The 25,035-nt window shown below is 43.7% G+C and overlaps 2 protein-coding genes across 2 annotated transcripts; one reads left to right on the forward strand and one right to left on the reverse strand.

Annotated features, from left to right (window-relative positions):
* Positions 1–16,842: 16,842 nt before the first annotated feature.
* Positions 16,843–17,223, forward strand: KCNE1 (potassium voltage-gated channel subfamily E regulatory subunit 1; the record flags this gene model as incomplete). The annotated part of the gene is made up of 1 exon (XM_084625043.1): positions 16,843–17,223. One exon carries the CDS (start codon positions 16,843–16,845, stop codon positions 17,221–17,223), a length of 381 nt encoding a protein of 126 aa, XP_084481169.1.
* A 1,740-nt stretch (positions 17,224–18,963) lies between these two features.
* LOC311519021 (uncharacterized protein) lies at positions 18,964–24,767 on the reverse strand (the record flags this gene model as incomplete). The annotated part of the gene is made up of 3 exons (XM_084625160.1): positions 18,964–19,237; positions 23,075–23,597; positions 24,185–24,767. The coding sequence occupies 3 exons, from the start codon at positions 24,765–24,767 to the stop codon at positions 18,964–18,966; spliced, it is 1,380 nt and encodes a 459-aa protein (XP_084481286.1).
* Positions 24,768–25,035: the final 268 nt, after the last annotated feature.

The following is a 25,035-nucleotide window of genomic DNA, read 5'->3' on the forward strand; positions in this document are numbered from 1 at the left end:
GATGGGAACTGAGGCAGAGTGATTCAGTGACATGAATAAGATCACTCAGGAAGTCTGTGTAAGAGCTAAGAACTAAACCCGCTTCTTCTCAGTCCCTGTTTGGAACCTAACCTCAAGACCACCAAGAAGGAGATTGTGTTGAATGGTTTCTTGGGAGGAATTACACACCTAAAATCTTCTGGATAGGTGTAAGGGGGAACAAATTAGTCTACACACATGTGAGTATTGTGCACATTTCAACAGAATGAATGTTGTTGAGGTGGTTGGATGCATGTGCCATTATGTGTCAGCTAGCACAAGGTCTGAGATAATTGTAGGCTTGAGGCATCTTCTGTGTGAGTGTAGGAAGTTGGATGGGATCTCTGTGGTGTATTATTAAGAGTACAGCTCTGGTCATCTCCTTAGAATAACAATGAGAATGTATGTGAGGTGATCTGAGAAGCAATCGTTTTTTCCCTAGATATTTTTTAATTTGTTTTTCTAATGCTCAGAAAGGCAAGGAGTTGATTGAACAAACAAATGCAAAGCACAGTGCAGCCTAGCCTGACCTTATATGCCATTGTACTGACACCCTGACCTGCAGCACTGAGAAATTTCTGCCTTGAGGACTCTACTGTGTATTAGATTTGTTAACATAAGCAAATATATATTCATGTTTCATTGGAAATGAACACCGTCATGCCAAAACAGAATGGGACAGGTTTCACATTCCACTCCGTACAATTTAAGCAGCTTCAGTGGCATAAAGCACCTGTCTAGTTGTGGGAATCGGCATCTGAGGAATACCCTGAGTGACATGGAGTGGCCTATAGGCTCCCAAGGTCACCAGCATAGGTGTTGGAGGTGCGTCAGGAGAAGAAGGGGGCTATATTTAGCAGTGGAATGTCCCTTTAGGGGCATTTGCAGTATACGCTGGAGCAGCACTGAGGCTGCTATTACTTAAGCTGAGGTCTGGGCTTAGAATATGGGAGGTGAGGTGGTATAAAACTGCATTTGCCTTCCCCATTCCGTTTTTGCACTGAGTGGAGTTTGGGACGAGTAGAGAAATTGGTCTAATTTTGGAAAGTGAAATTCTACAGTGTTTCACCGCCCACCCTTCAGGCAGTGTAACAAACGTATGTCCTTAGTCTGTTTCCATAGTCCTCTAATTCCTTAGTCTACTCTTTGAATTCTCCCATTCCCAGGAGACAGGGGCACTGCTGCAGAGAAAAGTGAGTTCCTCCTGGGATGAGAGGGAAGAAACAATATTTGCTCTAGGATGAAATTCTACATCCAAAACAGCATACTTGGAGGTGAGGACTCCCTCCTGCACGCTGCCTCAGGCAAAAATCCAAGCAGCTTTATCGGGATTTTACCTTGGTCAGGAGACAGGACTGGCTCTGTTACCATTACCAATTTAACCAAACGTCCTCTACATGTGTTGGTATGTGTTGTGTTTTAAAAAGGGCTCTCTTTAAGGAGCCAGTCTGTACTCCTTTGAGGGGGGGGGAAAGCATCATTTAAAATTTTAATTTTGTACGAGTAATTAGCCCCATTCAGTCCTTTCACCTCTGCTGAGCTGACCAGTTGCAGTTGTGGCTGCCAGTCACAACAGTAGTTATTGTGATATGGACACCTGTCTACTCAGAATGGAGCAAAGACCATTCAACTTGATTGCTATGCTCTTGTCCCAGTTGCAAAAAGACGAATTCCGAGGTCAGAATCAGGCAATCTACTGCTGCAAAAAGACTCAGCTCCTGTGTAGGAATGTGTCTGAGAACTTTATGGTGGTCTCAGAGTTCCACCGCAGTGTGATTTTTAGTTCAGTTATATTTATTCTTATTCCTTTATTAACTGGATTTTCAGTAGCACCGAAGGAAATGAATCAAGGATCCTCAGGTTCCAGGCCTTCACTCTACAAGCAGAGTAAAAAGACAGCCCAGGCCCCAAAGAGCTCGTATTGTAGAGCTGCTTGAAACTGTATTTCAAAGGTTCAGTATGGGGTTCTCCAGCGCATGCTCTGCAATACCCGATAACTGGAGTTTGCTTTCAAGAGATCTGCTGAATGAATTTTAATTTCTAGTTAGTAGCACAGTCTTCCCACCAGTTAAAGGATGAGTTGTCAGCAGTATAAACTGTAACATCAGTCACCTCTAAACCAAATTCTCTCTGTACCATCATTAAATGAATGATCACTGATTTGGATGACACATCTGGCTCTTCATAAAAATTGAACGCTCTATCATGCATGTCTCTATTGGCATCTAAAACGCACACTTATCTAGGGGAGAGGGAATTACAGTAACCCACATAATGGACAGTGGAAGCTACTACAAACAGATTGTACAATTTGTTCAGGTTTAAGCACATTTTAAATTAAACAGTCCATTCTAAGATGGAGATTCAATCTGTGAATCATTACAAAGGTTGAGGCAGATTCTCAGCTGGTGTAAATCAGCATGGTTTTCAATATAGTTACACCAATTTACACCAGCTGAGGATCTGGCCTGTGATAGTTAACTTGTTTCTGTAGTGAAGCAAGCTGTCCCTCCCCCCTGGCCTCCCCCTGTCCCCATCCCCTCCCTTCCTGCCCCTGCCCATAGTGTGGTAGAGGAGGATGTGGCTCAAGGACCTAGGATTATGGGGAAGGAATTTGATTGATGGGTGTCCTTGTTGTTATGAATCTGATGAGCATACATTAATGTTGGAATATTGGCAGGTCAATAAGTGTATTAATATCTCAGCAGTTATTTTCAGGATTCTGAGTGATTCTATTTTTGGTTCTATAATTTGAGACAAATTAAAGGATCTTGATTTTCAGAGGGCTGGTGTTAGGGTCCTTCAAAAAATCAGGCCTCTTTAAACTTCTATAGGCTGATCACTCAGAATCACCAGGCACTTCTGTATGTTTGCAGTGAAGTTGAATCTTATGACCCTGAGATTTTGCCAAGAAGAGGTTGTTGGAAACCTTAGTGAGAGCAGTTTCAACAGAGTGAAATGGGCAGAAGCCAGATTGGAGAGGAGCCAGGATGAAGTTGGAGAGAAGCTTGAGGCAATGTTGGTAAAACAGGTGTTACAATAAGTGTTAGGGTTGAAGGGAAGAAGAGAAAGGAACAAGCAATTCAAATGACTAGATAGGGATGGGCCCAAACCAATATTTGATCTCTCTCTAGCGGGGAGAATCAAAGACTGGGAATGTGAAATTTAGTGGTAGGGGGAGGATTAAAATTCTAATCCAAATTGTTCTAAATTTCAGTGTGATCAGATTTGATATGCATATTCATTAGAGAGAGAGAGAGAGAGAGTGTCCTCGTGCAAACACTATCCTTACCTGGGACTTTTGTTCTGGCCCATCTCTGATACGAGTGTATGTTCGGTGTTACTGAGTTGATGTTTCTGTGGGGATCTTAGCTTTTAAATGGCTTGAGATATATGTTTAAGTTATTAGCATTAATGTTTCATTAACACTAAGTTTTTGCATATGATTTACTTTTACTTTTAAATACATGAAAAGGGAATGAAATAACTTAGTTCAGTTTTCTTGTGCAAGTGCCTCAAGCAAAATACCAATGCGCCTGTTGCAGTGTGTGTGAGTGGTCAAATCCCACATCCTAAGAAATTTAATTCACACCAGTGATGTGGTTATTACAAGCCCTTCATTGGTGTGAACTACACTATGTTCCTTAGTGTGCAATGTAATCCTTTTAAATTCTAAGAATTCATTAAACCACCAAGATGGGAATGCCTGCATGTATCCTCCAACCTGTCTGGTGTTTGGATTCCCTCCGAGACCACCAATCTACCAGGCCTGCCCCAGGTAGATTGGAATAGTGATTTGTAGATTGTCACTGGCATGGGATCACGGTAAGATCTAATAGCTTGGGGTATCGTAGGATTTGACAGCTGTTGGAGTTACTGGATTTATATTTGTGGAGAAGGTGATAATCTAGGTCAATTTGGCAAGTAGGAGGGGGATTCAAGCTATGGTCACTGAGGTTGGCATTTAATATGAACCAGCAATTGACCACACTTTACAAAAGTACTCTTGATGTACGAATGCAGGACTGAGAAGGAGAGAAGTATATCTGGACTGTGTCCAGACAAGAAGGTTCAGGATCAAGCAGTCCACTTTCTCTGAGTGTGAGCTGAGGGACTAGCTTGGTAGAGATCGGTCCAGGAGCAAGGGAGTACAAAGGTGCCTTAGAACTACTTTTGTCTCACCCTCTTCCCCTTCCCTCCCCCCCACCCCACCCCGCCCCGCCCCGGCTTCCAGAGCCAAACTGAGAAATCCTGGGCTACAACTCAGGTTCTTGGCCACTGGGCCCTGCATTACATATGCATTATAAATAGAGGCAAGAGGTGTATCACTTCCAGCTGATTTTCCTAGGATTTTATAGTGATGATAATGGTTTAATATAGTATGATGCATGGGAGTTATTCCAAAGATAGCAATCTCATGAACTACATGATTCATTATTTCATTGCTAACAAAAGCCACTGGAGCAAGTCCTTCACTAACCTTTCTGATAAACACTGAAAATGCCCCAAACAATAAGTTGTTATTCCATACACCAGCTCAGTGCTGCTTGTAGGAGGGTGACAGCGAGGGCCAGTTTGACCTTGTTTGCAAGAAACCAGCAAGCAATTTTGAAAGAGGTGCAAAGCCTTGATTTTTGTGCAATGTTACTGACCAATCTCCTAAAACAGGCAGCATCTGACTGACCTGTTGGATCCCATTGCTCAGCATGTCACTACTGCAGGGTGTACTGAAGAAAATGAAAACACTGCTTGTTTACAGACCCAGTAGGGTATAGAGATTTTGAGCTAGATCCACAAAGGGAGTTAAGTGCCTAACTGCCAGGTCAGGTGCCTAAATCCAAAATGTAGAACCTCCCACTCAGTTGTTGCCTAACCTTGTAGGTGCCTTAAGTCCCTAGGTGCTTAAATTTCCACTGATAAAGTCCCCTGAGAACCTGCCAGTGAGTATGTACACAGCCACCTTAGCCTAGGTGCCCAGGCAGCGAGCTGATGCCTGAACCACAATGGAATTCTTCACACTAGGCATTCCCCTGCCTAACTCGCCTGGGGGAGCCTGGTCTGGTAGGCACACTCAGAAGCTCCCTATCAGATCAGACCCCGCAAAGGACAAAGGGGGAGGAGGAGGTGCGGGTGCTGCTGCACAGTACCCCTGCTGCAACAATTTTTAATTATTTATACACAGAGAAACCACTTCAGTCGGTGAGACTGCGAGAGGCATAGCCCGGAACAGTACATAAGCTAGGGCACAGGCCTCAGAACCAAGTTCAAATCCTTTCCCCACATCAGACAGAGCAGGAAATTGAACCAGGGTCTCCCACATCCTAGGTGAGTACCTTAACCACTGAGTTAAAGATTATAAGGGGTGCGGGGGGAGGGCTCCTCCTCTTCAGAGTTTAGCGACAAAGGGCTTAGGTGCAAAATTCCAGGAGAGGGTTCACAGCTGTGAATCCTGAGTGGAGACAGTTACCTCCCTCCGGCTCAGACTTAGGCCCCTATCTCTCTTTGAAAGGCTTATGCCTCGTCCTTCTCTTCAGTATTTCCTGTTGGCTAGCTTAGCCAACTCTCCACTCAGCATGTTTGAAACAGCATTTTCTTTAAACGGCACTAGGGAACGTTTAATACACACCAACAGGGTCTACACGGACAAATTCATGTGCACCATGCTTTAGAAATCACATCCCTGTTGTAGTGCTCATGGGCCCACCTGTAGACAAGGCTCAAGGTGTCTCACTCATCTCAATAATATTATTGCAAATATCAGAACACATTGGTCTTTCTACTGGAGAGGGCATGAGAAAAACAAGCCTTGACGATTTAGTGATTCCAACAGAGATACTGAGAAATACCTTCCTTTTAGCGCCCTTTTAGTACATTTAGGGCATACTTTGTGCTGTCTTTAATAGTTGTGTGGCATTTACCTAGTAAAGTGACAGGCACTTGATAAAAACCAAGGCCAGAAAGTCTGCCAGACAGTACAAGTGACAGGATTTAACTGGATGAAGTGGATTAACTGGAAAAATGCATCTTTCTATCACCAAAGATTGGCATGTGGTTTGTGAGTCCTGTCTCCAATACGTCACTTAGGAAAATGAGTTCCTCCACATCAACTGACACCTCAGAACTGACTAGTCATTTTTAAAGAATGGGTCTAGTCAGCTTAGGCAGCTGAAGACAGATCTCTAGCCATGAGATGCAAACAGTGATCACAAACTGTTTTCGTTCTTTTCTCTTTGTATCACAAATATTTTATCCAACAAGAAAGATACATAAATAGAATCCTATACTGCACTCAGATATTCAAGCTGTTCTACTTCTGGGTAACTCCACTACATTGGTTCCCAACCTTTCTTCTGGTGGCATCTACCTTATGACAGATGACTGCCTCCCACCATCTCAACTCCCACATGCCATGCCTTAGCACAATGCCTGGCCCTTTGCTCTCTCCTGTCACTATCTGCCTGGGTACACTCTTCTTTAATCCTTGTCATCTTTGTTCTTGAATCTTTTGTATTCTCTTTTGATCTCTTTTCTTGCAACTCTCCCTTTGGCATACAGTGGTTCTCAACCTTTCCAGACTACTGTACCCCTTTCAGGAGTTGGAAGCCCGATCCCCGCCTCCTGGAGCTGAAGCATGTAACTTAGCTTCTTGGAGCCCCCATTGGCACGGGGCCCCAGGCAATTGCTCTGCTTGCCATGCCGTAATGCCGGTCTGTACTTGCGACCCCCGCACAAAACCTGTCCCGCAACCCCCTGGAGGTCACAACACTCAGGTTGAGAAACACTGATCTATATGAGTTGATGTACCCCCCCACCCCCGGAAGACTTCTGCGTACCCCAGGGGTACATGTACCCCAGCTGAGAACCATTGCTCTAGCAGACTAATAATATAGAGTCAGATGCAGCTGATTACTAATCTAGGCTGTCACCTTCTGTACATGTTTACATAGCCCTTTGATTTTTTTTTGATGTCTGTGTACTGTTGTGAGTGAAGATTTACTGACTTGGTTACCAAATACCATACTTCTTCCTTAAGGAGCCAGTGTTCACCTTAACAGTCTTCAATGAGTTCTTCTGGATTCACTTAAACTTAGTTGATAGGATTCTGACTTTGAGGGGGTGGAACTAGAGCTGGGCGAATAACTGACTTTTTGGTTTGCTGGAAGTTCCAAAACAATTTTAAAAAATTGTTTTGAGTCAAATGAAATGTTTGTTTCCATTTCAAACTTTTAAAAGGTTTATTATTTATTTATTTATTTATTAAAATAAAAGTTAAGGAAATTTCAAAACAAGAGTAGTTTCTAATCGAAAAACCAAAACATTTTGAAAATGTTGAAACAAAACTTTTTTTTTCAGATTTTTTTTGGGGGGTTGGGTTTTTTGACTGAAACAATTAAGTGAAGTTGACATAAATATGCAAAATGTTTGGGTTGCCTTGAATCGTCATTTTTCACCCCAAAAAGGTTTGGTCAAAACATTTTACTCAGCTCTAGCTGTAAGGAACTCACCTTCACCCAGAAGAGAACTCAACACATGAGGGACATGATTCATTACCACATACTTCTGTAGCATTTTTAGTAGTCTTGCTTTGACTAAAGGCAGTGTTTTCTTGTAGTTACAGTAGGGAAGTGTGTGACCAATTCTCTTATATTTCGAGCTCTACCATTGACTCACTCTTTGCACTTGGCCAAGTCATTTACCCACTTCAGTCTCCATTCACATATTTGTATAATGGAGGTAATAATACATCCCATCCCTATCTTTCACATGGATGCTGCAAGATTTAACTAACTAGTGTTTGTAAAGTGCTTTACAGACCCTGAATGGGGAGCATTATATGAATGCTAAGTGGTGCATTAAAGCAATTATTGTTCTTTTCATTTTAACAACCTGCTTCATCTTCAGGCTACAACAGTCCGACAGGAGGTATATTTTAGTGTCTACTCCCACCCCATGGGGGAAAAATGTTCTCCACTCTTCTGGCAAGGATGTGTGAGAAGTATTTCAAGATGCTTACTTGTTAGTCTTCATTCCTTCGTTTTAAGTACTGGTCACGTTCCAGACTCTTCGGTAGTCCAATCGTGCTACAAGGACCACTCAGTTTTGAAGGAATATGTACAATGAATACAAACACAACTACATAAAGGAAGTAGAAGCTGGTAATTTTGTTCTTAATGCAATATTTTCTGTTTTGGAACCTATGCTACCTTTAGTCAGAATTCTTGGGGACAGGAAGTTATTATCAGCTGGCACATGCTGGGAGACTTACCAGATGTATCTGTTACGGGCATTTAGGGAGTATGAAGGGCACATTATGCCACATTTAATCATATTTTAAAAGTGAATTTAGGGCTCATGGAAGCTATCCAGTTGAGCTCGTCCCTTCATTTCACATAGGCACTGAAGCCTTTCAGGCATTAATGACTGCCAGCCAAAAGATCCCTCTGCTTATCCAGTGGAAATGGACACGCCTTAGTCCTGGATAGCAAACCTTTTTCACATAATGAACAGAAGTAAATAGTGTGTTCCACACCACAGTCTGCATGTGTCTGTTTGATTTAAGGAGCAATTGCTGGAAGTGGCTCCCTCTCCCTTTAACACTGAGAAGGATAATGCCAACGTCTACTCTAGGGGTCTCACAGGACTGAGATGTCTGTAAAAGTCATAGCATTTATGTAAGCCATTTTGCAGATGATTTTTATTTCCCAAAATGTTTCATTCAGTGTATCAATGCAGAGCTAAGCAATGACCTGTGACAGACTTTATAATGCAACTGAAGAATGAGCCATTTTCAGAGAGCGTCAGAATGATTGTTCTGAGCTTCTGTCCTCTCTCCCTACTTCAAACTCCAAAGAGGTGTGGGGCAGGAGGAATGGAGCAGGCTGTGAGGATTGCAGGATGAAGTATGTTGAAAGGAATTTTGATAGATGCACTAGTGTGTGCAGGACCTGTGGAGACAGTTGTGTGGTGTGTCTTCGGGGGTGGGTTGATGCCAGGAGAGCAGGCGTGTGGGTGACTGGGGGGGGATGTGCTGAAAATAGGATGAAAGGAAGGAGGCTGGGTCATTGTGTGGCTGCCCTAGGGGTGATTACCCAGGAGCAGGGGAACACTGGGTGCAGGCAAGGGAGCCAAGTGCTGAGTGTCCTTAGGGCCAGGTGCTGGGCGTTGTACCAGGTGCAAGTCACACTCCCCTTTCTTATTTTGTGAGAGAAGACAACTCACTTGCTGAAGATCTGCTGTCCCCTGGGATGCTATGTCTCTGAGCCACCTGCCCTCCGTGCCCAGCCAGCCCCCAGCTCTTGCACAGAGCTGCCCCCAGCCCCCCTGTCCCCCGTGCTCACAGTTTGAGGTTGGTTCCTGGTGCCCATATCGCAGGTTCCCGCCCACATACATACATAATCTGAGGCTGGTTCCCAACACCCAGACTTCAGGTTGCCTCCCACTCATGCTCATAGTGCGAGGATCTATCTTACAGCACCCAGATCACTGGCTCCCTGCCTCTTCCAGCTGCACAGCCAGGTGAGTTTGCATGTTTTCCTGTTTGCCTCTCAGCCTTTGTACAGATCAAGGGAAGAGCAAGCAGCTGGGCAGATGTGCTTGCTCAGGACTTTTTTTTGCAGGGCACCCATAGGAACTAGGAGCAAATTTTCCCCTGCTCTGACCCCAGTGAAGCTGGGGGCGAATCTGGCCCTAGATTTCTCCAGAACTCACTCGTTTCTGCTTCTCTTTTTCTCAGCAGTAGCTGGAATCCTGAGTCTTGACTGTATTTTGCTAAGACAGGCTGGCACTGCAAAATAAAGTTCAGTGCAAAGGGGCTGGAGTGAGAATGGGGGAAATAATGCTCACAGGAGCCACAGTTCACATAAGCCTCCCGCAAAGGAATTTGTGGAGATAAATAAAAAGGGAGAAGGTCTTTAACTTGATGTTGTTATTGTTTATTTGTATGGAGCCAAGGGTCAGCCTGGCACTTTGCAGTCCATGTGTTGAGCATCAGCCCAGCGTAGCTAGATCTGAAGCGACAAACACTGTGCACATGATTTTAGGCTGTCATATCATATGTGTGACGTGGGAGTTGAATTTCTATCTTGTAATCATATGAACATAACATTTTGTAAAGGAACAAGCCAACTAGCCCAGCCCTGCTGTATCTGTGTAGCTGAAGAAAACAATCTGATTCCACAGGAGTGGAAGCATAAAGCTACCTAAAGCTACATCTACACTACACACCACTTCTGGTGGTGTGTAGTTTACAGGTAGCTATGTAGTTTACATGAAAGGCACACCATGGTGTGCAGCGACATGAGTCAGTGGCAGGCTCTGGCAGAGGGAGGCAGTGGGGCAAGACGTCAACTGCTCCCCATTCTCAGAACCTTTCACTGCAGCTAGGAAAGGCTCTGGCAGGGGGAGGAAGGCAGCAAGGAAAGGCTCAGCCTTTTCCCCGCTGCCTATCCCCCTGTCAGAGCTTTTCCCCCCTGCTGGAGTCGTTCCCTGCAGCAGGAAGGGGATTCAGCAGTGGGGAGATGGCAGCCTTTCCCTGTGGTCCTCCCACAGCTAGAGCCTTTCCCTGTAAAGGGAAGAGGGTCCATCAATGGGCGGCAGAGCAGCTCTACATTGTTAAAAATAGCAGTGTAGACGGGAGGTGAGTAGAGAACATGTAGGGTATGTACCCCAGCTACATGCTCACACCCTTCCTGATGTCTTTACTCCACTGGCTTAATCCGTGTTTTACCGTCTACACTGCTGTTTATACCTCTGCTGAGGGCTGAATGTGTGTGTACACCGCACACTGCTGAAGGAACCCTGTCGTGTAGATGCGCCCTGTCTATCTTGGGTGTTTTTCTTGTGCCCATCACCATGATTTGTAAACACATATCTAACTACGCCCAGCATTTGTTCATAGTAAACTTTACCTGTTTCTGTTCTGTCCCTGGTGGGATCCTGACACTCAGATTCTTGCATACATTTCTAAAAGCCATACGAAAAAAATGGGGGCTCAGTTGTGGAACACTCCACTCTCTAGAAACCTGCTCACCCTAGCAATCTCTCTGAGTGAACGGCCGGGGAAGAGAACCACTTTCACTTTGATGTAATGGGTTACAATTATGTATAATGGATGAGGACAGTACTGTGGCAAGACATTTTATGGGAGTGATTATGGGCAAAGGGCTGTGCTAACATCTATGTGTTGGATTGGCACACAGGTTTTCAGCCCCCCGTGAAAAGATTACAACAGTGCTATATTTTCAGAAGACAAATACTTCTGTAGAGAGTTCAAGGGTAGGCTTCTATGGCTGACAGTCCTACGGCAGGAAAGATATTAGGGGCAGATCCTCAACTGGTGTAAATCATCCTCGCTCCATTGACTTGAAGGGAGTCACACCAATTTCCACCCAGTGGAGGATCGGGCATTTAACAGTCATCTGTGTCTACATTACACACACTATGAAAATCTGTCCCTTTCTAACCTCAGCATGCACGGGAAAGCAGAAGGAGCCTAAAAAAAGTGTTGGGCCCAATCCTGCCCACTTTATGGCCAATTTCAATAGCCCCCGGGACATCACAGGTGCAAGGTCATGTCCTTTTATGACCATTGTAATAGGCTCACTCTCCCTGAGTGACAACCGTAAAAGGGAGATGGGGCCACACAGAATTTTTCAGCATTTGTTCCTTGGAATGCATGCTTTCTGATCCGGCATGAGCCTGCCAGAATCACCAACCCAGATGAGACATTTAGACTATAAACTGCAAAGGAATACTGAGATGTTGAAATTAACCATTCAAGTTGTGTGGTATACGTTGTACTTGTGTGTATCTCACATCGCTGTAACTATGCTTTTAGGGATGAATTAGGGTTCGACTGTCTTTCATTTCTCAGCACAGCCACTTCATAGTCACACATGCTTATATTTGGTAATGAACTGACGGATAGAAATCAGAGACAATTTATTATGGTACTATTGTACTTGAACTTTCATTTGAAAGGCCTGGAACCAGGTGTGTTCATGGGCAGTCTTCAAGCCAGCGTTCAGCAGCCTCGTGTCATGGAGGTGGGAAACCTGAGACACACACAGACAATTCATCTGGCTCTCCATCAAGTTGCAGAGTGTGCTGAGCTTCGTGTGTTTGTGGGTAATGGCTTTTCATCCGGCTCGTCTAATGCCCACATTCTGCGATTGCACGGCTACAGGAGATTGTTCATGATCACTCCACTGAAAAGCAATATGCTTTTAAACAAAGGGATCCTGGTGGTTTGAAAGCTTTATTTACCAACTTTCTGGACTGCTACATGAACTGTTTAAGCACTAGTTTGAAAGGCAGAGAACCCCCTCTGATATTTTCCTTCCCATATATCTGTAATTTGCCACTTCCGGCTAATTTCTCTTTGGCAATAGGCCCCCATAGGATGAAGATACAAATCAAGAACAAAGTGGCCATTGGATGCTTATTTAGCAATTTTAGTTTTCTGGAGAATTTTTCTCCACCATTAATGTACCTCTCCCATCTCCTCCCATTCTTGCTTCACAGGTGACAGGGCTCTTGTCTAGGCCAGAGAGAATTAATTGGGTGATAATTGGGTAGCACATGCACATAAAGAGATTGTTGGAGGGCAGTAGGGAGGACTGAGCAGTGTGAATATAGTTCAGTGTACATTTGAATAAGGGAAAGGGGATACTGACTGTCTAAAGCCTTGTCCACAAGGGTGTTTTGTAGCAGTGTAAGTCACAGTGTGCACCAGTGCAGCACACTTACGCTAGGGGTTTGCACTGGTGCAGCTACATTGGTGTAAAACTCCTAGTGTAGAAAAGCCTTCAATTTAAATCATCCCCAACAATATCCGCAGACAAATAGAGAAAGAAAACACTGGGCCAAACCCTCAGCTGATGTAAGTCAGATGGAGCTACGCTGATTTATAGAAGCTGAGGCTCTGGTTCCTTCTGTTTTAAATAGTGCTACATTTACAAATAAATATTTTAAAACACACTGAAACTGATGGAACTCTGCCCTCAAACTCTCCTGCTTTTCTCACCGACAGAAGTGCTGTATGAGCTTCCTGCAGGCCTTCTCTATGACCCTTCCTGTCAGAATGACAGGTAGCAGGTGCTTGGGTGCTAATTTAGTTGTGTTTAAAGCAAATTGAAGTGAGGCTGAAATATCTGAAAGGCACTGGAGATGTAGTTGATTGCACACATGAGGAAATCAAGTCAACAAAGTGGCAGCTAGGGATATTTTTGTACCTACATCAAGCAGCAACTGAGGGAATGAAACTTAGCTCTTGGTTCAAAGAGAGAGTTCAGAGAGAATCCCTCATTTCCTTACACAGTAAGGGCAGGATTTGGAGAAAAAGTGGACAAGACGCCCATATTGGGAATAAACAGAGCATGAAAAAATAGAAGTTCAATTTCAGCCTTGGTGCAACTCCATTGTAGTCACTAGAGTTATTGCCACATACAAGGGTTGATTCTTGTGTGAGGACCACCAAGGAATTGAAACTATAGGTCTAATTCATCACTGCATGACTCCAGTTTTACACTGGTGCAACTTGACTGGTTTCAGTGGAGTTACACAAGTGCTAAACAGGAGTAATGCAGTCATGAATTAGGCCTTGTATTCTTATGTCTCAATGTAATATCACCCTCTGACCCTTCTGAAGGGTCTTTCTATCTGAATCCAAAATCCCACTGGCACTTTAGAAGCAATAATAAATTACTTAAACACCAATAATAAATGACTTAAAGGTTTCCTAAAGTCCTCATTTATCTCTTACCCACCCAGAATGGAAGTAGTCCATCGAATTTATCTTTGACAATTATACTTGCACAGCTATCTTTGAACCACCCATTATGCCCATCCATTGTAGATCAGTGGAGGAGTAGGTGTACACAATGTCCAAATGTAATGTGCAGTAGTTCACACACACCTCCATTTGCAATTTTTAAAAATTCACACACATGTTCTACATATCTATCACTGTGTTTACTTTGAAAGTTCAGTTATCTTGGAAGCATTTTCATGTGTAGGAGGATAGTTACCTGGGGGCTCCCAACCCATTTAAGTTAACGGATCAGTCCTTAAAGGTTGCTCATGTATGTTAATATTTTACATTAGCAAATAGATAAATAGCTCTCCAGAGTGAATGGTCAGCTGGGAGATTCAAAGAAATTATTTCTTGTTTTGTTTTTTAATTATGTTGATTGTGTGGCACTTTCCATTTTACAGTATTCATAATGCTGATGCACTTCCCACCCAGTTTGTAGAAATAATTATCTCCAAGAAAGGCTTCAATTTCCTTTTTTCTTTTCTTTTTTGCTTTTAAAGAATCTGTCCACAGCTATGAAATGTGAATGTATTTTAGCCTGCTGAGCTCAAGTTACCAAGACATAATTTTCTGTAAGTAAATTTGACCTGTCAGAATCCTTTGTCTAAAGCAATAATTTGGATCTGGGTATTATTTTGTAAGGGAGATTTTTCCATCTTGTGGGCAGATAATTTGGACCCTCGTCAAACAAATGTTAAACTCAGCTTCTATGTGTTGTAAAAGATAATCCAAGGGCCCCTATGCTGTAGAAAGATACTGTTGCTACATGAAATTTGATGGTAAGCGTTTAGTGTTTCAGTTCACATCTCGACTGAGCCATACTTTCAAATTTCAGGAGCAACCTGAACCACCCAGCAACCCAAACGGCCAATTTTTGTCTGATTTTACTTTGAAATCATCACATTTCTTGTGGTTTGTTCGAAACCATTAATCTTTCCTAGAAAATGTGAGGTGCAGGAGTCCCTGGGGCTGCTTTCTCCAAAATGTTTACAAATTTGAGCTGAGTGTCAAGTTCCCAATGAATCCAAACCCAGGGGAAATGTTGCATAGTTTGGGGTTTCAGAGCAAAAGGTTCACACAATTCTAGTGCTGAAACCAACCTACTGTTCTTGTATTAGTGTTTCGTTTCATTCACTTTCATAGCATTATATTTCAGGTAAATAAATGCTGTTTTTTTAAAGGTCAAAGAATCATAGGATCCATTTCTTTTTTTCATTTCCAGGGCATCATAGCATCTCTGTTTACAGATGTCATATAGAGAGCTGGGTAAATTATAGCTTTTTCTGTTTGCTGGCAATTAAAAAAATGGTTTTGGTCAATTTGAAAAGAAATGTTTTGAAATTTTTCATGAATCAAAAAGTTGAAATAATCATTTTGAATCAAACAACCTGTTTTCATTTGGTTTCAAATGTTTCATTTCAGTGTTGACCATTTTTTGTTTTGGATTGTTTCCTTTTTAAGTTAAAGTAAAATGCGGGGGCGGAGGGTAGAAGTCATTTCAAATAAAAACATCATAACTTTTGTTGGGGTTTTTTTGGATCAAAAAATAAAAAAATGGGTTTTCTTTTCAGGCAAAAGAATTTGACAAAATTGACATGAATTTGCAAAGGTTTTGATGTCACTGAATCTGCAGTTTTCACCAAAAAAAAACCCCAACCTTTCACGCAACAACTATGCCCAGCATTAGTCATACACTATCTAGAAACAGAAAATTTAAACCAGTCTCACAAGATAGCACATATTTGAGTGCCATTACTCCTAAACTGAGTGTTTGGAGTGAAAATCACTGCTGTACAAAGGGCCAGCACAAGATCTATGCATCACTCAAGTTCTACTTAAGCCCTCAAAATAAAGCTCAAGTAGCATGTAAGACCTGCATAAACCTTGTGCTGGCCTTCTGCCCAGGAGCAAATTTACCCTTGATGTAAGTGAATAAAATACAGTACATGGCTAAAAAAAATCTCATTTAAATCAGAAGAGCCTGTGTAAATGAACCACTCTGTTTTCACATAATTAAAACTGTATAAAGAACTGACAGCTCCTATCTTGTTACAAGATTACTGTCAGTGAAGTCACCTTGAACTACAATACCTACTATTCAAAAAGTCTAAGGGCATAATACGATCGGGAATGTTAGTTTTAATTTATTACAAAAGCTAAACTATGCATTGTACTAAGATTAAAGTGACATGTCAGTTACATTGTCTGGTTAGGGAGACTTGGGTATTGCAATCCTGGTACATTGTTCTTATCCACTGAAAGGATTTACTGCACAGGATGTCTGGTGTTGAAACTCTAAAGGGGGAAATGATCATTAAGCTTCTTGTGTAAAACTCTCAATCAAAATAGAATTGATTACCAAAAATCTTTGATTCCGGGTGCCAAAGTGATTTGATTGCACTTTATATGGCAGTATACCTGATTTGCAGGGATGTCACCAGAGGTCAGCTTAACCATCCAGCAAAATTCACAGCTGCATGGTGACTTTCTTTGAGAAGGGCTCTGTGAATCAGTTACAGGAGGGTGGTTGGTTTTTGTTTTATTGGAGGTAGGGTGGGTGAAGGGAAGCACTTTTCATCACCAAACCCTAGGAGCTCCTGCTCTGGAGGCTGCTGCCTTTTTCTTCCATCACCTGCTGTTTCCACAGTGGGGGAACAGACAGAGAGCACAGTATGAATTTATTTGGGGTGTTTGTACTTACATAATAAACATTACTATAAATTTACACATGAAGGGACAGGTCCTCAGCTGATGGAAATTGAAATTAAATGCATCTTCACTGAATTTAATAGATTTATGCCAATTTACACCAGCCGATGATATGGTCCGAAATATTTTGTTTCTAAGTTCAGCATTCTCCCATGAAATAGTTTTCTTCTCTAAGAAAGAAAGGCAGACAGGATATTTATCAGTTGTACAGAATTATTGCCACATTGGGTTTTAAAAGTGTACCTGGTTTTTATGCTTTTCTAGAAATCACCACTTCAGAAAGGAAAGAGTGACGGAAGAAGATGGCAACGGTGTCTAATGATACGGCACTGAATTCACTCCTCTCCAAATTATTACAAGAATATGTAGACCAGACAAATAACTCTGCATCTTCTCAGGCTGGAAAACCCAGTGACAATCTGGAAATCATCTATGTGCTTTTGTTGCTTGGTTTCTTTGGCTTTTTCACATTTGGAACAATGCTTAGCAACATCCGCTCCAAAAAGCTTGAGCACTCAAACGACCCATTCAATGTGTACATTGAAACAGATATTTGGCATAAGTTGGATGAGGCAAATTTTCACGCAAGAATTGTGGGAAATTATAAATCGTACTGTGTGTTTGAGAACCAGCTTGCTGTGGAGCAACCTATTAATGAGATTCCTCAGGTGAAGTCTTCATAGAGAAATGGGAGAAAAGGTGGTCTGTTAACTTTACAGGTATAGAGCCAGTTCTTCACCTGGTATAAATGGAAGTTGCTGGTGGCCCATCCGGTGCAAAATAATTTTGCAAGTAGAACACAAAATCTCTTTTTGCATAGCATCTACCATGATGTGGGAGCACTGCATTTCATACACTCCTTGTTCCATGAAATTGGACAATTGTGCTGCAAAGCTTTCAACCTTGAATATCAGGTTGCAGTAATCTCTAAGATCAAGAACAGTAGGAGCCAGATCCTCAGCTCGTGTAAATCAGCATAACTGCATAGTCCTCACCAATGAGGCTAGCTTAAAAAGTGTTTTATACTTAGAGACTGCATCCCATATTCTTACAATGATCAAAATTTAGAACCTGCTGGTAGCATTTGTAGTAATCTGCGTGACTAAAACAGGAATTCATCTAGCACACACTAGAAATGTTAACAATCAAGTAGCATCTAGGCAATTCACTCTTTCAAAATATGGAAAAAGCTGATCAATAGAGCTGGTTGAAATTTGTCATTCAAAAAATGTTTGAAGGAAAAACAATCTTGTTACTAAATGAGAAATTTTGTGGAAGATTTTTGTTGCTTTCCATGTTTTTGATGAAAATCTGAGAAAAAAATTGGTTTCCAGTTTTGCATGTAAAAAACCCAGAAAACTGTTCAGTGAAAAATGTAAATACAATTTTCTGACTGACTCTACAGATCAGCCCCGCTCTGTATTTTCTCCCTCCTCATGAAGAAAGATTATGCACTAGGGATGAAATTCACCCAACTGCACAAGGTGAACACAATGTCTGTGCATCACTTATGTTCTGCTTACATGCTATTTGGATGGGATTTAAGTGGTGCTTAGATCTTGTGCTGCCAGTGCACAGGGTGAATTTCATGCTATGTGATGAGTTTGTTTAGCAAACCTCTGATATTTAGCCCCGATTCAGCAATGCACTTACAAACGTGCTTAACTTCAAGCTTGTGAGTTAGAATGCTCCAAAATGACAGTTTCACATTCAGTAAATGTCTTTTATTACACAGTGGCCAAAGCGCAGCCCAGGTGATGGCAAGACAATTTTTCTACCTATCTGGTGCCATTTGTTTGGTTCTGAGTCAAGCGGAAAGCATCAGCTGAACTCAGCAACTTGGGGAAGGAGAAAACCTAAAATAAACAGCAGCATTACTTGTCTCTGCAAAAACAGGGGCACATGCCTTCCTCAGGCAACACATGCTCAAAAACAGGGATCTCGGCACCTCACCTCTGTGCCTGGTCTCAAAGGAGCATGGCCTGAGCAAAAATGCCCTTTCAGCTGCACATCACATGTACAGTTTCTGGTTCAAAATTTCTTATAATTAACGTGAGGTGGGAAGACGCTCCTCTCTGAGTCGGGGTAACTCATGTGAAGAGCCACTTCAGCTGCAGAGACAAGTAGGCAGAGGGCTGGAAAGATAAGTGCAGCACCACAGGATGTGCCAGGCCACATATTTGCAAGACATAGTGCTGTAATTCACTGATTGTTCTCTTTCTAAGCTTAGGTGCTCCTGAAAGCACGACACTGTCATGAGAAATCATCATGCTATTAAAAGTATGGCTTGTGCTATTAATGTTTGTGTTTATTGTGCTACCAACAATAGCTGAAAATAATTGGTGGAGACTGTCAAAGCAGTTTAGGGGATTTAGACAAGTACCTTCCATTAATCTGAGTGGAAGGTCTATGTTTTATGTGCCCTAGGCTGCTTTGAGAATCTCAGTCATTGTTATTATCTGATTCACTTTTTCTAGAACAAAGCAACGTATCCAAACACCCTCCGACTCTGGGGAGAAGAGCCTTCCTGGCCTGGAACTTTTCTTCTCAGTGCTATTTATGCTGTTTGTTTGTTTTTTTACATTTCCCTCAACTTGAACAAATGAAAACACGCTAAACAGTTTTGCTTTCTCGTTCTCCTGCAGTAGGCCTGTGCTGTACAGTTTAGAGTGAAGCGTTGCCGGGAAATGGTTAAACCTGAACAAAAACGAGTTTGATTCAACTAAAACAGTTTAACAAACACTATCAATGTTCGCTTTTTTTTGAAAGTCTGGTAAACAAACAACTCCCCCCACCTAAGTTTTGGCCCTAAACTACATGACAGTGTCCTTGTTAAAAAGAATGTACGTTACTTGCAGTATAATTATTAGTGGTGAAGGTGACTGACTTTTTTAGTTATTAAATAACTTCTATGTTGTTTTAAACCTATAATTTTTTTTATTTATAAAAGGGGGGAATACAATTTTATAGTCATTATTTCCTCTATAGAGGAGCTATTAATTGGCTTTTCAATGGTGGTGTAAAAGTGTACCATAGACTTTGAATGTTAACTTTTAGTCTTATAATTTTTTTCCAGTTTGTTTTGTGAAAATCATTTTCCTTTTTACAAAATCAATAAAACATATAATTACAAAAATGTGGTGTAGCCTCAGATGTCATTCCTCATAAGGTCATAGGACTGGAAGGGACCTCGAGAGGTCATCTAGTCCACTCCCCTGCACTCATGGCAGCACTAAGTATTATCTAGACCATCCCTAACAGGTGTTTGTCCAACCTGCTCTTAAAAATCCCCAGTGATGGAGATTCCACCAGCTCCCTGGGCAATTTATTCCAGGGCTTAACCATCCTGACAGATAGGAAGTTTTTCCTAATGTCCAACCTAAACCGCCCTTGCTGCAATTTAAGCCCATTGCTTCTTGTCCTATCCTCAGAGGTTAAGGAGAATAATTGTTCTCCCTCCTCCTTGTAACAACCTTTTATGTACTTGAAAACGGTTATCATGTGTCCCCCCCCCCCCCGTCTGCTCTTCTCCAGACTAAACAAACCCAATTTTTTTCAATCTTCCCTCATAGGTCATGTTTTCTAGACCTTTAATCATTTTTGTTGCTCTCCTCTGGACTCTCTCCAATTTTTCCACATCTTTCCTGACACGTGGCACCCAGAACTGGACACAATACTCCAGTTCAGGCCTAATCAGTGTGCATTAGAGCAGAAGAATTACTTCTCGTGTCCTGCTTACAACACTCCTGCTAATACATCCCAGATGTTTGCTTAAGAGTTACATAAAAGTCTATGTTTCTGTTTGAATAACTATTTACCGACCTTTTGCTTTCAGTTTTCAAGCATACTCAGCAGTGTCACAGCTAAGCACCTTTATGTCTTCATTATAAGTATAATTATAGGCTGTATAATGTAGAGGAGAAATAATGATGTTATAGGCCAGATCGCTGGCTGGTGTAAATTGGCACCCATTGAATTACCCCAGGGTGAGGATCTGGCCCAACATTATATGGAGGAAAATACCCAATTGGTTCATCTTTTAGATGCACATCAAACACAGTTTTAACCATGTTTGTAAAAAACATCCAATTAATTAAGGATTCACCCCAAGGCAGAGCCCTCCATACCATAGGAACTCTGTTACCAAAATAGTGCTCAGGCATGCAGGAGTGAAATCAGGAAGGCCAAATCACACTTGGTGTATGTCTACACTACGAAATTAGGTCGAATTTATAGAAGTCGGTTTTTTTGAAATCGGTTTTATATATTCGAGTGTGTGTGTCCCCACAGAAAATGCTCTAAGTGCATTAAGTGCATTAACTCGGCGGAGCGCTTCCACAGTACCGAGGCAAGCGTCGACTTCTGGAGCGTTGCACTGTGGGTAGCTATCCCACAGTTCCCGCAGTCTCCGCTGCCCATTGGAATTCTGGGTTGATATCCCAATGCCTGATGGGGCTAAAACATTGTCGCGGGTGGTTCTGGGTACATATCGTCAGGACCCCGTTCCCACCCTCCCTCCCCCCGTGAAAGCAAGGGCAGACAATCATTTCGCGCCTTTTTTGTCTGCTGCCAGCCAAAGATGTAAAGGATCGATGGAGTGGGTCAGAACAAGACATAGACCAGATTTGTTTTGGACTCATTTTCCTCCTCCCCTGTCTAGATCACACTGCAGTCAGTCACAGAGAAGGCGCAGCGAGGTTAATCTAGCCATGTATCAATCAGAGGCCAGGCTAACCTCCTTGTTCCAATAACAACGATAACTTTGGTGCACCATTTCTTATTGGAACCCTCCGTGCAGTCCTGCCTGAAATACTCCTTGATGTACAGGCACACCCTTTGTTGATTTTAGCTCCCTGAAGCCAACCCTGTAAGCCGTGTCGTCAGTCGCCCCTCCCTCCGTCAGAGCAACGGCAGACAATCGTTCCGCGCCTTCTTTCTGTGCGGACGCCATACCAAGGCAAGCATGGAGGCCGCTGAGCTCATTTTGGCAATTAGGAGCACATCAACCACCACACGCATTATCCAGCAGTATATGCAGCACCAGAACATGGCAACGCGATACCGGGCGAGGAGGCGACGTCAGCGCGGTCCCGTGAGTGATCAGGACATGGACACAGATTTCTCTGAAAGCATGGGCCCTGCCAATGCATGCATCATGGTGCTAATGGGGCAGGTTCATGCTGTGGAACGCCGATTCTGGGCTCGGGAAACAAGCACAGACTGGTGGGACCGCATAGTGTTGCAGGTCTGGGACGATTCCCAGTGGCTGCGAAACTTTCGCATGCGTAAGGGCACTTTCATGGAACTTTGTGACTTGCTTTCCCCTGCCCTGAAGCGCATGAATATGAGGATGAGAGCAGCCCTCACAGTTGAGAAGCGAGTGGCGATAGCCCTGTGGAAGCTTGCAACGCCAGACAGCTACCGGTCAGTTGGGAATCAATTTGGAGTGGGCAAATCTACTGTGGGGGCTGCTGTGATGCAAGTAGCTCACGCAATCAAAGATCTGCTGATATCAAGGGTAGTGACCCTGGGAAATGTGCAGGTCATAGTGGATGGCTTTGCTGCAATGGGATTCCCTAACTGTGGTGGGGCTATAGACGGAACCCATATCCCTATCTTGGCACCAGAGCACCAAGCCGGCGAGTACATAAACCACAAGGGGTACTTTTCGATAGTGCTGCAAGCTCTGGTGGATCACAAGGGACGTTTCACCAACATCAACGTGGGATGGCCGGGAAAGGTGCATGACGCTCGCATCTTCAGGAACTCTGGTCTGTTTCAAAAGCTGCAGGAAGGGACTTTCTTCCCAGACCAGAAAATAACTGTTGGGGATGTTGAAATGCCTATATGTATCCTTGGGGACCCAGCCTACCCCTTAATGCCATGGCTCATGAAGCCGTACACAGGCAGCCTGGACAGTGGTCAGGAGCTGTTCAACTACAGGCTAAGCAAGTGCAGAATGGTGGTAGAATGTGCATTTGGACGTTTAAAGGCGCGCTGGCGCAGTTTACTGACTCGCTTAGACCTCAGCGAAACCAATATTCTCACTGTTATTACTGCTTGCTGTGTGCTCCACAATATCTGTGAGAGTAAGGGGGAGACGTTTATGGCGGGGTGGGAGATTGAGGCAAATCGCCTGGCTGCTGGTTACGCGCAGCCAGACACCAGGGCGGTTAGAAGAGCTCAGGAGGGCGCGGTACGCATCAGAGAAGCTTTGAAAACCAGTTTCATGACTGGCCAGGCTACAGTGTGAAAGTTCTGTTTGTTTCTCCTTGATGAAACCCCCCGCCCCTTGGTTCACTCTACTTCCCTGTAAGCTAACCACCCTCCCCTCCTCCCTTTAATCACCGCTTGCAGAGGCAATAAAGTCATTGCTGCTTCACAGTCATGCATTCGTTATTCATTCATCACACAAATAGGGAGATGACTACCAAGGTATCCCAGGAGGGGTGGTGGAGGAGGGAAGGAAAATGCCACACAGCACTTTAAGCACAGCACTTTAAAAGTTTACAACTTTAAAATTTATTGAATGACAGCCTTCTTTTTTTTGGGCAATCCTCTGTTGTGGAGTGGCTGGTTGGCCGGAGGCCCCCCCACCGCGTTCTTGGGCGTCTGGGTGTGGAGGCTATGGAACTTGGGGAGGAGGGCGGTTGGTTACAGAGGGGCAGCAGTGGCAGTCTGTGCTCCAGCTGCCTTTGCTGCAGCTCAACCATACACTGGAGCATTCTGGTTTGGTCCTGCAGCAGCCTCAGCATTGAATCCTGCCTCCTCTCATCACGCTGCCGCCACATTTGAGCTTCAGCCCTGTCTTCAGCCCGCCACTTACTCTCTTCAGCCCGCCACTTACTCTCTTCAGCCCTCCACCTCTCCTCCCGGTCATTTTGTGCTTTCCTGCACTCTGACATTATTTGCCTCCACGCATTCGTCTGTGCTCTGTCAGTGTGGGAGGACAGCATTAGCTCGGAGAACATTTCATCTCGAGTGCGTTTTTTTTTCTTTCTAAGCTTCACTAGCCTCTGGGAAGGAGAAGATCCTGTGATCATTGAAACACATGCAGCTGGTGGAGAAAAAAAAGGGACAGCGGTATTTAAAAAGACACATTTTATAAAACAGTCGCTACACTCTTTCAGGGTAAACCTTGCTGTTAACATTACATACATAGCACATGTGCTTTCGTTACAAGGTCGCATTTTGCCTCCTACCACCGCGTGACTACCCCCTCAACCTTCCCCCCTCCCTGTGGCTAACAGCGGGGAACATTTCTGTTCAGCCACAGGCAAACAGCCCAGCAGGAATGGGCTATACTGAGTGTCCCTGAAGAAAAGCACCCTATTTCAACCAGGTGACCATGAATTATATCTCACTCTCCTGAGGATAACACAGAGAGAGAAAGAACGGATTTTGGTTGAATGCCAGCAAACATACACTGCAATGCTTTGTTCTACAGTGATTCCCGAGTATGTGTTACTGGCCTGGAGTGATAAAAGTGTCCTACCATGAAGGACGAAATAAGGCTGCCCTCCCCAGAAACCTTTTGCAAAGGCTTTAGGACTACATCTAGGAGAACCGCAAATGCCAGGGCAAAGTAATCCTTTCACATGCTTGCTTTTAAACCATGTATAGCATTTTAAAAGGTACACTCACCAGAGGTCCCTTCTCCGCCTGCTGGGTCCAGGAGGCAGCCTTGGGTGGGTTCGGGGGGTACTGGCTCCAGGTCTAGGGTGAGAAACAGTTCCTGGCTGTCGGGAAAACCGGTTTCTCCGCTTGCTTGCTGTGAGCTATCTACAACCTCCTCCTCCTCCTCATCTTCTTCGTCCCCAAAACCTGCTTCCGTATTGCCTCCATCTCCATTGAAGGAGTCAAACAACACGGCTGGGGTAGTGGTGGCTGAACCCCCTAAAATGGCATGCAGCTCATCATAGAAGCGGCATGTTTGGGGCTCTGACCCAGAGCGGCTGTTCGCCTCTCTGGTTTTCTGGTAGGCTTGCCTCAGCTCCTTCAGTTTCACGCGGCACTGCTTCGGGTCCCTGTTATGGCCTCTGTCCTTCATGCCCTGGGAGATTTTCACAAAGGTTTTGGCATTTCGAAAACTGGAACGGAGTTCTGATAGCACGGATTCCTCTCCCCAAACAGCGATCAGATCCCGTACCTCCCGTTCGGTCCATGCTGGAGCTCTTTTGCGATTCTGGGACTCCATCATGGTCACCTCTGCTGATGAGCTCTGCATGGCCACCTGCAGCTTGCCACGCTGGCCAAACAGGAAATGAGATTCAAAAGTTCACGGTTCTTTTCCTGTCTACCTGGCCAGTGCATCTGAGTTGAGAGTGCTGTCCAGAGCGGTCAGAATGGAGCACTCTGGGATAGCTCCCGGAGGCCAATACCATCGAATTGTGTCCACAGTACCCCAAATTCGAGCTGGGAACGTCGATTTAAGCGCTAATCCACTTGTCAGGGGTGGAGTAAGGAAATCGATTTTAAGAGCCCTTTAAGTCGAA

This window comes from Lepidochelys olivacea (assembly GCF_965140295.1).
Source record: "Lepidochelys olivacea isolate rLepOli2 genome assembly, chromosome: 1".
NCBI lineage: Eukaryota > Metazoa > Chordata > Testudines > Cheloniidae > Lepidochelys > Lepidochelys olivacea.